Raw genomic sequence first — 11,190 nt, forward strand, 5'->3', positions numbered from 1 at the left:
TTATCTACTATTGGTCTCCTTCTGTCAAATGAACTAGAAAGAGCTGAATAACAACGATTTAAAAAGTACAATATTTTAAAAAGTACTGACATGTTAGGGACACAACTGAGCCAAAGAACTCTGTCATTATTTTTGCTTACAGATCATTTTGCTTGGCTGGTGGGGAAATCAAGAAAGAAGCATAAGGTCATGCCCCCAGCTGTCACTGGAGCTCCAGAATTTGACAGAACATTTCGTGCACAGTAAGTCCAGAGTTCATGAAGATGGTGGCAATGAATAACAATTTCATCTAGAAGCAAAACCAATATATTAACACATTGCCTTTTAGCTTGCACCCTTTGTTCAAAAGAAAAAAAAAAAAAAAGGAACAGATTGCTTTTCAAATGGTTCAGCTATTATTTTCATAATCATGAGGTCAGTTCAGCTCATTTCAAACAGTCGATGCACAAATTGTGATCAAACTAGGCAACCAGATTACCCAAACCTAAGAAGGGACTGAGAACTAATTGACTCTAACTTATAGAATTCAGATGTACTGGATCCAGCAAGCTGTCTGTCAGTTCTTGGACTGTGGCTAACACCAAACATTTGGAAGACAAGCACAGAAAACCTCTGTCTTCACAGTGGTAATGGCAGAAGAGCCTAAGAAGACAGTATTTTCCTAAAGGGCTTCAGTTTGCCATTAGCCAGTGATCCTGTGAAGAAGTATTTACATTTATTTCAAACTATCTGCTGTAACTAGTTGCAGTGGATAACAAGACATAGAATATATTAGACAACACAGTAGGTAACAGGATATGTTAGATATAGAAGGATGCCTAATTCGTTAAAAAGAAATTCATTCAGAACAACCAACAAAATACAACCCAACAAAATATTGGTGGGAAAACTGATGTCCACAAGTAAAGATGTTGTGGTCCTCACCTAAAGATCAGTCGTGTGCTGTCTGTGCCTGAGAGCACTTCATAAAAGCAGTTGGCCTCAGCAGAGCACTCCAAGCTGCCTATGCAGAGCTCTGTGCTTCCTCGTGCAGTCCCTGGAATGCTGACCCACAAAACTTGCATACCGAGTATGGAGATAAGTTATTAACATCACATGTATATGCTGGAATTCCTGCCTCTCAACTGTGCATGATTTAGCATGATTTGTCCTATTTATTTTCATGTAGTTGGGATCCAGATCCTTATCTAAGTTTAAATACCAGGCAAATATTTAAAATAATTTGTATTTGAGATGACAAATTAGAGGATTTTAATTCAAGAGTGCCTAATGGTGGCTTGACTGTGCTCCCACTGGATTTGATAGCATTAACTTTGGTGGCAACTAAATGATGCCAAAGCAAATTCTCCTTGAAAATCCCACACATAGTTCTTTTCCTTTCCAGACTAATGTTCTTTCAAATTTATTCTGCAGACAAAACTGTGTGGAGTTTTACCCAATATTCCTGACTCTCCTCTGGACTGCAGGATGGTTTTTTAATCAAGGTAAACGCTTTTTTTATTTTTATCTCAGGCTGAGAAGTTTTACATAACTTTAAAAAATACTTAATTTTTATCAGGCCCTAAATGACTGCAGACATCTTCTGCCCTTCTTTAAATTGCATTCTCTGTGCATAGTCTTCCTAGAAGAACTCTCCATGACACTGAAATCCCCCCTTAGTCATGGCATTTCACATGGCCTCACCAGCTTTCACTTCTCTCTGCAAACCTAGGAGCCAGCACACGGCACATTTATCACACATTCAGTGGATTTGCAGGGTGAATCATTCAGTAAATTCTGCAGCTGCAGCTCCCAGATGCTTCCCACTAACAATTATCTGCAAATTAAGGGATGATTCTCACAGGACACAGCATAGCTATGGTCCCCAGGGAGGAGGCAGCCTGAAAAGCCTCAGGTCAGAGCTCTCATTCCTGTGGCTGGTGGAGACAGAGCTCAAACCAGCAAACTTTTGGGTTTTCACATCCCAGCTGAGTGACACTGTCACTGGGCCATGACTCATTTGTTTGTTCTGGGACACAGCACTGAGCACTGATGCAGTCGTGACAGCTGTATCTCCAGCCATAGATAGTGCACTTCAGGAATGCAGTGGGGGCTCCTAGAAACCTATTATGTTTCCTCTGGCACTAAGCATGGGGGGTATTTTTCGGCCAAGTGTTCTGAGTTCAGACACCACAGAGCTTTCATACCTCACTCTATTGGACTTTCTAAGGTGGGTCTCTGACGTTTCCTAACAGTGATGGGGTGGATCCAGAACTTATGACAGAGCCAATTTTTGCATTCTGCTTTATTAACCCTTCACCAGTTGATGTTCTAGAAGCATGAAGTCTGGGGACTGAAGAAGGGATATCTAGCTCATGCCCACTATCTCTCTCCTTCCCAAATAAATATTTTTCTTCTCTCTTTTCTAAGGAGAAAACAGTCCCTTTGTTTTGAGGCTCTCTTACAGCCAGAGTCCCATCTCCACTGCAAACCCAATTTAAATCCAAAGTAGCATCACTTAAATAAACAAACTGGATACAAGATAGTACATGAGCTCACAGGCAGATGCTTGAATCAAGGAAAATCACAGCTAATAACCAGCAACACGGATGTGTGCTGTCAGATGTAAGAAAAGTAGGATTATGTTATCTCCTTCAGGTCTTTTTTTCAGCAGAGCATCTCCTGTACGTATGTTTACATTAGTTAATCCAGAACACAGTAAAAGCTCTCATCTAAATACTCAACTGCACAGTTTGAAAGAACACAAAATGAACCAGTCCTGGATAATACAACTGACCTACACACCCTGCTCCATCTATCAAATGGAGGTGACTTTATACTCTTCCCACAGGGAGGTCAGAAAGCTAACTTGACTACAGCTTCCTCTTATGTCCTTAGATAAAAGCTGCTATATAAATGCAAAGCAGGTTATTAACAACATAAATAAGATTTTCTTTCCAAAACAAACACTCCCCTTTAGCATGAACAGCCATAACAATACCCAAAGACAGCACAGGGTCAAGCCACAGCCTCCAACCCACTGTCCTGTCTCTGGGATAACTGAACTGGGGGTGCTACAGATTCCTGTCAGTTTTTGAGATCTCCTGTTCAGGGAATGCTTTTAGATTTTTTTAAATTTTTTTTTAGAATCCTATGCCCACCCTTATCTATAAACTCATATTAAGACCCTCCAGTAGCGAATATTTAAGAATACTTGTATCTCTCTTGAATGATTCTTTCCCAAGATAACTTCCCAGGGTATGGATAGTGATGCAAATCCCCAGAGCTACACAACTAGAAAATATAACTCAAGTGCTTAACTGTCTACAACTTTTTTTTTTTTTTCATTTTCTAACTGTTTCTTACCCCCGTTAATATTTTCTTTCTTAGAATTAGCTTCCTTTCTGGGTCTGTTGTACGTGTTTGCCCGCTACAAGTACTTCCACGGTTACGTACAGTCTGTGCAAGGAAGGTAAGGAGTTACCAGCTGAACGAAGGTTAAAAGCCCCAGGCTGTGTTCTGAAGCTGGGCTGAGAGCCAAGGACTGGCAGGGAAAAGTGACTAAAATTGAATGCAACATGTGTAAAGTGTCAGCGAGAGGCCTGGAGTGGAAGGCCTCAGGGAAGAGGGCTGGTTGTTACAGCAGAAGCCTAGGTTAAGAAGTGCATGTGCTACAGGTCACCAGAGAGAAAAGGCTTGATGCTCACCTTGTGCTGCCTGCTTTGTACCGAGCATATTGGCAACCAGACTTGGAGAGGTCTGGAAACAGAAGCACAGTTTTGCAGCTCAGGACTGCTGTAGGATGGGATGCTGCTGTTTTCTGCACTTGGCCACATTAAGACCTTTAGCCATACAAAATGCACTACAGAAAACAAGCAGATCTGGCCTTGTAGGCTGGTGAGATTTCACCAAATAGATAAGAGAGAACAGCTTCAGATAAGCGTATGTTAATGACTGTGAAGTGCACAGCATCTTGAAACATGAATTCTGCTTCAACAAACATGCAGACTGGTAAAACATCCCTCCACTATAAACACCCAAACATACAGCTTATTTCTTGTTTCACTGAAGCCACTGCATTGCCTTCCATGTCATGACCAAAGGCTCCTCTTCCAGTACACATCTCACTCCCAAGAAGAAAAAAACCCCAATATACACTTATCATAAAAAACCAAAGTCTTGGGCTATATGTTTCTAGAGGAAGGTACAAAACAACCAGGCTATTTTGTAGTGAATGATCCTTCCACAGCAAAAGACTGTGGGGCAGGGCAATTGTCCATAGCTTGTGTGCTGATGTTACCATTCTCTTTTGCTACAGTCCACACCAACCCTTTACCCTCTCTGGAATTGCTGTTGCTTAAGAGAAAGGAGAGGCAATGTTTTCAAGAGCAAATAGATGGAGATGATTTTGTGTCTCCCAGTAAGAGATTCAAATAATTCAAATGATGCAATCAACACCAAGCAGAGGACTAGTAACTATTAAGGAAGTTTGGGGAGCAAAAACATGTAAATAAGTGAACAAGCGTGACTGACTTTTCTATAAGCAACAAACTAAAAAGTCCTTTGTTCGAGAACTCTTTCCTGCGCTTTACTTCAGTACTCTTAGACAAGGAGGTTCAGCCTCTCAAACCTATGGACAGTGGTCGGCCTCACGACAGGCAGTTTTACACCCTGCTGAGGCTCTAATTTCTTTGCACTGAACAGAGGGTGCTGACAGCCTGGCAGCCCTGGAAAAGGGCTTTGCTCACAAGGCTGGTGCTAACCTCCAGTGGGCGCTTCTGCCAGCAGCAGGTCAGCACAAGTCAGGCATGCAGAACCCAACCCAAAACAGACAACAAGCCTCCAGCAGGCCTAGTAGCAAGAAGGTAATTAGTCTTACAGATTCTTGGCTGTAATAACTGACTACAGCCATGCTACTTATAAAGACAAACCTGGTCCATATGCTCAAAGCTCTGGTTACAACACATACTTGTGCACTTGGCTACATGAATTGCAGATCAGATGGCCAAGGCTGGATTTTTAAGAACACAACAAGAAGATGCACCTTCTACCTGGTTTCTGTGCTTTGCAAGTGAGCTGAATCCTTTATCCTTCCCTCCAGCTGGCTCTGACAGATACTTAAAGGACTAACTTGGATGGCCAAGCTGGATTTTTAAGAACACAAGAAGATGCACCTTCTACCTGGTTTCTGTGCTTTGCAAGTGAGCTGAATCCTTTATCCTTCCCTCCAGCTGGCTCTGACAGATACTTAAAGGACTAACTTAAAGACTTCTCATGCTCTTCTGAAACTGAGGAAATTTCATACCTCACAATTTTGAAACTGGCATGTGGTATGCCCAGAAAGGCTACTTCAATCAAGTGTATCTTACATCTTTAGGCTTACGAGATTCTCAGGCTTGTATCTTTAGACATCCAATCTCTTCAGCTTCTGTGGCCATGGGGATAGCTAGCTATAAACTGAAGGCTGACAAGCTTCTCAGGCCTCTCTCCAACACTAAATGTGATAGGATTCTCTGAAGAGACCTTTCCCTGCTTGCTTTGCCAGCAGAGGCCAACCCAGCAGCAACTCCCAGCATACACCTATCAGACCACAGCCAAGAACAACCCCATGAAAGCATGCATGGAAGGGAACTTCCTTCCTCACACGTGCCCAAAAAGCAGGCTCCATGTTTCAGAGCTGAAGGGCTCTCCCAGCCTCTTCTGAGGGAACTCTCAATTTGGTACAAATTAAATAACCTGACCCTCTCCCATACCCAGCAAGTGCCCTAATCACTGATTTTTTAGGATCAACACTCTTCCCTTCTGGTCCAAAAATCCATCTCCAAGTCAAAGTGATAGCTAACAGCAGGCCTACAAGCTCAGTGAGGAGTACCTGACCAACAGCTGTGGATGTAAGAGACACAAACAGCTCTCCCCCAGCCCCAAAGGCTCCCAACACTCCTACGCCTCGAGTTGCAGTGAGATGCTCAAGCTTGTCTGGGGCTTTACCTGCAGGTCTTCATGTCATGGGAACCAAGTTCCTAACTTCCACAGGAATATTCAGAAACACTGGGAGAGAGTTTTCCCATACAGAGAACATTGGGAGTCTCTTTTTTCCCTAGCAAAAGTCACAGGCAAGAGATGGTTTATTAGTGAAACACACCAAGGTACCATTGAAGCAGTGATCCTTTCTCATTCCACACTCCTTTTCTTAACTGGAGTGGACAAGCACTTTCACTGTAAACACACCCTGAACAGCTTGTAACAGTGTTTTTCTGCTTTCTACTTCTAGGTTAACAGGTTTTTATTTGAATGTAGTAATTCTGATTTTCTTGATAACCCTGGGTGCAGCTGGGATTGTTAACAGCTTTCTGGATGAATACCTGGACTTCAGCATTATGAAGAAACTACGTAAATTGTTCTGAAGACTGTTTTAAAAAAACACACACAAAACAAAACACAACTAAAAACAAACCAGGAGGGACTTGTCCAAACACCAGAGAGATAATAAACTCAGTGTGAATAAAGCTTCAGAGCTCTTTACTAACAGCCCATCACAATGTGAAATGCATATTTTTCCTGACCTGCTCACACTTTATCCATTTCCTACACTCTTGAATCAGTAAGACAGAACATCATATCTGCATTTGCATTTAAGTGTTCTGTTTTCCTGTACAGTATTGTAAACCCTAAACAGATTACATAAAACTCTAACCATCAATTCATTAAATAATTTAGTTGCAACTGGCATTGCAGGGGTCAGCCCGTCTTACCTGATGGCCTTCAGCTCTGCCAGTGCCTCTGCACTCTTCCTTCACTCCTCTTCATTTCCCCAGCAGGGCCACCTGTTCTGCACAAACGTAAAAACACACTTCAATGTGAAATGCTCCTGTGATATGTCCCAGCTTTTCAAGTATATCCAATCCCACTGCAGGAAGCTGTGTAAGCATATATGGAAACACTGCTATCTTCAGGAAAAGCTGCACTTGACCCTACGTTTCTGTGAAGGCTTTTTGATTTTATGACCACCTTCACAGTTTGAACACTCAGACACACTCCTGGTAGCAGTGGGGCCCTCCCGTAGGCAGATCCCAGTCCTCACACAAAGCCTCTCAAGGACAGGCTGAACCCAGAGCACAGCACTCATGAGAGGAAGAGCCAGCGCAGGGAACAGAAGGCACAGATGCTCGGCTAACAACTGGGTCTACTGCATTGTCTCCCACCAAGGCACAGATGGCTGGGGTATGGGAAAGACCAGACAGGCATCCCAGCATGGCCACGCCTCTGGGAATCATATAATGACAATGAAAACCAGACTGACGAGGAAACCAGATCTCTACTAAAAGGAGGGAACAAGTCATGGCTTAGCACCACCAACTCAAACTATGCTGATGGTCAACTTAAACTGTGTAGGAGGACAGAGAAGGAAGGCTGTGCCTGACGATTTTGGTAGCTCCTGATAATTCAAATTACTTAGGCAATACTGAATATACCCATGCTAGAGCCAGCTGGCAGAATTTTTCCTTGTCATGCCTCTAGAGACATGATTTGACCAAAAATACTGCATGTTTACAGTGGTGTTTAGTCAGGTCCACATAATGAACACACTTATGGTCTATCTAAAAGCGTGCTGAGCTTGATGACCTGAGCGCAAAATAATTGAGTGTTGGATCAGATTAATGGTAATTTTTCATATGAAAAAGGTGGATACATTGTGATTAAAAGGCACAACTTAGTGCCTGCAGGTGGCAAAGGCTGAAACAGCATTTGAAACAATAAAATGAAACAAGTGCAAAGGTGGAAGACGTGGGTCCAAGAATGGCTGCTGAGGGGAAAAGGACAGATCATGGCGGTGAACAGGCTGGAGCCGACACAGCAGCAGAGAGGGCAACTCCTTGGCACTTGCCTCCAGGGACAACTGGTCCAGATTTAACAACAGAAATCACCAGGAATTCTTCTGCTAACTTTCCTTCTATGGGCTGAAAGACAGAAAATCAGCTTTCCCATGTGCCAGTGATGCCTTCAGATATCACAGGCAGCATGAAGTGCTGCCATGAGAAGCAAAACCAAGACTCTTGATGACAGGCTGAAGCCCAAACTACAGAACAGGCTTGGAATACACACTAGAGGAGGCTCAGACTTTGCTGTGTTCAAATAGCTCTTTATCTCTGATATTATTCCATTCCAAGCTTACCTGTTGTAGTGGTTAGGTGTGTTTATAGATGGCTTCCCATATCGCATCTTCTCCTTGGAAAGAAATAAACAGCTGTCACATAGGGAGAATTTTACATGCCAAAAAATGCAGGTGTGAGGCTGCACAGCATCATTCAGCAGCACAAAGCCAGAGTGCTAGGGGATAAACATGAATGTAGCATTTTAGGAGCTGCACCAGCAAATGAGAGGGCAGAAGAAGGCCTAGAGCTGAGGGTGCCACCAGTCTTCTGAGTCACCGCTTTTTCCCCAGTAAGCCAGGGCAGAATGTCTATGATCAAAAAGCGTTAGAGACTGATTAATCTATCATAAAAAAACAAAATACACCTGTAACAGATGGATGCTGTCAGGGTCAGAATTTAGTTTAACTCTGGTGAGACTACACTATTTCCTACCTGCCGACTGAGGAGTCAGTATCAGGCTGCACATTCAGCACACACTGTGAGTTGACGCAAATGTTCACCCACTGGTCATGCTCAGGAACAACGATGGTCCCTGCTGCAACTGCCAAGACAGTCTCTACCAGAGGGGCCTCTTGCTGGAAGGATCTTGTCTCAGCAAGCCCTGGAGTTGCCCTCTTGTCTCTGCCAGCACTCGCTGAGGAGTCACTTCCACAGGCTGCTCTGGGCAAGTCTCCTTATTTGTGCCCCATGGTGCACGTTCAGGACAGGAACAGACTGCCATTAGGAAGGGAAGGGGAAGCTCACCTTAAAGGTTGTACGTGAAGCCAAGCTACATCGACATACCGACCAGCAAGCTGTGCAAACAGAGTTCCAGTGCCTGATCCCTCATGACTCTCTGGTAGGCTGGGAACACGGAGAGACTGGTGTTGAGCCTTGAAGGCTGCACGGCATGTTTATCTTGAATAGCCCATAGAAATCCAACAAGTCTACATGCACTTTCCAAAAGGCTTCTGACAACACAATTCTCACTCTCTAGTAGTAGTTGGTGACAGGGAACTACTCTAAGCACGTGTCTTCATGTTTTCCCAGTTTCCCCATCACATCTTTCCAACTGCTACATCCAACACCGCATCTTCCTTCTTCCACCCCACCTTGCCTCCCCAGATCTCAGCCACAGGTCTCCTACGTCCTGGGCCCTCCATCTTGTGTCCTCCCCTGAGAGCACTTCCCAGCTCCCTACATGGAGTAAACACAAAAGCCTGGAGCTGCCACCTCTAATAGGCCCAGTTATGGAGCCCCACAGCTCATCACAGCAGCCTGTGGCTCTGCTGCCTGGCTGTGCCACCCGCAGGAGCACCGGGATGCAGGGGGTTCGCCGACTGTGGAACAAGCCCGGGGGAAGAGGGGCAGCGGTACCGGCTGCGTCCTGCCTGGAACACCCAGCTCCAGCTGCCAGGGCAGCTCCCCAGAAAACCTGGGGCCAAAACTAGGGCTGGCTTCCTCCCTCTCCCTGGAAGATCACCCACCGAGGCACAGCAGTGGGGCGAGGGATGATCCTATAGAGCAGCCTTGTGTATGACTCGGATAACCATCTTTTATTTGATTTTTTGTTTTTGTTTTGTTTTTTTTTCTTTAAAAGTGGTATGTTAACATCAGGTCTTTTTCTACATTTTCAGAGCTCTGTACAGGTCTTAAAAGGAAATAAGCAATGCTTAATGTACAAAGTAAAAACAGAAAACTAGAAAAATCTGAATAAAATGGAGCAAGTTGCTGTCAGGGATACAGTACAAATTAGTAAATAGACATCATCTGAAGTGCAATACCACTGCAGTAAGGATGAGTTAAGGAATGAAATAAAAATACTCTATTTTAAACATACAGTATATATATATATATTTATATGTATATATTTTACAGATAGTAGACCCAGTGATATCTGTAGAATTGTAAAAACATATTTACAAATAACTTTTTTTTAACATTACATATACATCAGCACCATAGTAAGAAAGAAAGAAAAAAACACAACCCCAAATCTATTAAAATCTACCTCTCTAATACTTGGTCCCAGTACAGAGTATTTGGAGGAAGCTTTACAAAGACAAGAGACTCAGCCTTCACCACCACGTATTCACCAAAGCCTGTATCTCCCTCCTGCACACAGATCTGCACTTGGCCACCACGTGGAGTTTGGGTGTTTCCAACCCCTCATTTCCCGGTGTCCCCAGCACAGGGGCCTTGCTGCCTCCTCCTCCCATTGTGCCTCTGCCACACGGGGCAGGACAGGTACGTGCCCTTCAGAGCTCTGTACAGGTCTTAAAAGGAAATAAGCAATGCTTAATGTACAAAGTAAAAACAGAAAACTAGAAAAATCTGAATAAAATGGAGCAAGTTGCTGTCAGGGATACAGTACAAATTAGTAAATAGACATCATCTGAAGTGCAATACCACTGGCAGTAAGGAGAGTTAAGGAATGAAATAAAAATACTCTATTTTAAACAAACAGTATATATATATATATATTTATATGTATATATTTTACAGATAGTAGACCCAGTGATATCTGTAGAATTGTAAAAACATATTTACAAATAACTTTTTTTTAACATTACATATACATCAGCACCATAGTAAGAAAGAAAGAAAAAAACACAACCCCAAATCTATTAAAATCTACCTCTCTAATACTTGGTCCCAGTACAGAGTATTTGGAGGAAGCTTTACAAAGACAAGAGACTCAGCCTTCACCACCACGTATTCACCAAAGCCTGTATCTCCCTCCTGCACACAGATCTGCACTTGGCCACCACGTGGAGTTTGGGTGTTTCCAACCCCTCATTTCCCGGTGTCCCCAGCACAGGGGCCTTGCTGCCTCCTCCTCCCATTGTGCCTCTGCCACACGGGGCAGGACAGGTACGTGCCACACCAGCCTGTCCCTCCCTCACCCACCCGCAGACACACACCTGTGCACGGTGCCCTTTTCCCTTCAGGGTCCTGTTTCTCACTGTCCGCCTGTCCCTTCCGTGCAGGCTGGTCCAACCAAGAGCCACTTACCCACAAGATGGACCCAGACCTTTGGCTGGTGCTCTCTTTCACTGAATTAGGGCCCAACCCAGCT

General features: G+C 43.8%; 1 protein-coding gene across 1 annotated transcript in view; it reads left to right on the top strand.

The window, feature by feature from the left end:
- The window catches only part of MGST2 (microsomal glutathione S-transferase 2), an 11,087-nt gene extending 4,704 nt beyond the window's left edge, over positions 1-6,383 (top strand). Inside the window, exons 2-5 of the mRNA XM_010008923.1 lie at positions 143-242; positions 1,414-1,484; positions 3,370-3,451; positions 6,251-6,383. Of these exons, the coding sequence (XP_010007225.1) occupies positions 143-242; positions 1,414-1,484; positions 3,370-3,451; positions 6,251-6,383 (386 nt within the window). The remainder of the gene's footprint in view (positions 1-142; positions 243-1,413; positions 1,485-3,369; positions 3,452-6,250) is intronic.
- Positions 6,384-11,190: the final 4,807 nt, after the last annotated feature.

This window comes from Chaetura pelagica, unplaced genomic scaffold (genome assembly GCF_000747805.2).
Source record: "Chaetura pelagica isolate M959 unplaced genomic scaffold, ChaPel_1.0 scaffold221, whole genome shotgun sequence".
In the NCBI taxonomy this organism is placed as follows: Eukaryota; Metazoa; Chordata; class Aves; order Apodiformes; family Apodidae; genus Chaetura; species Chaetura pelagica.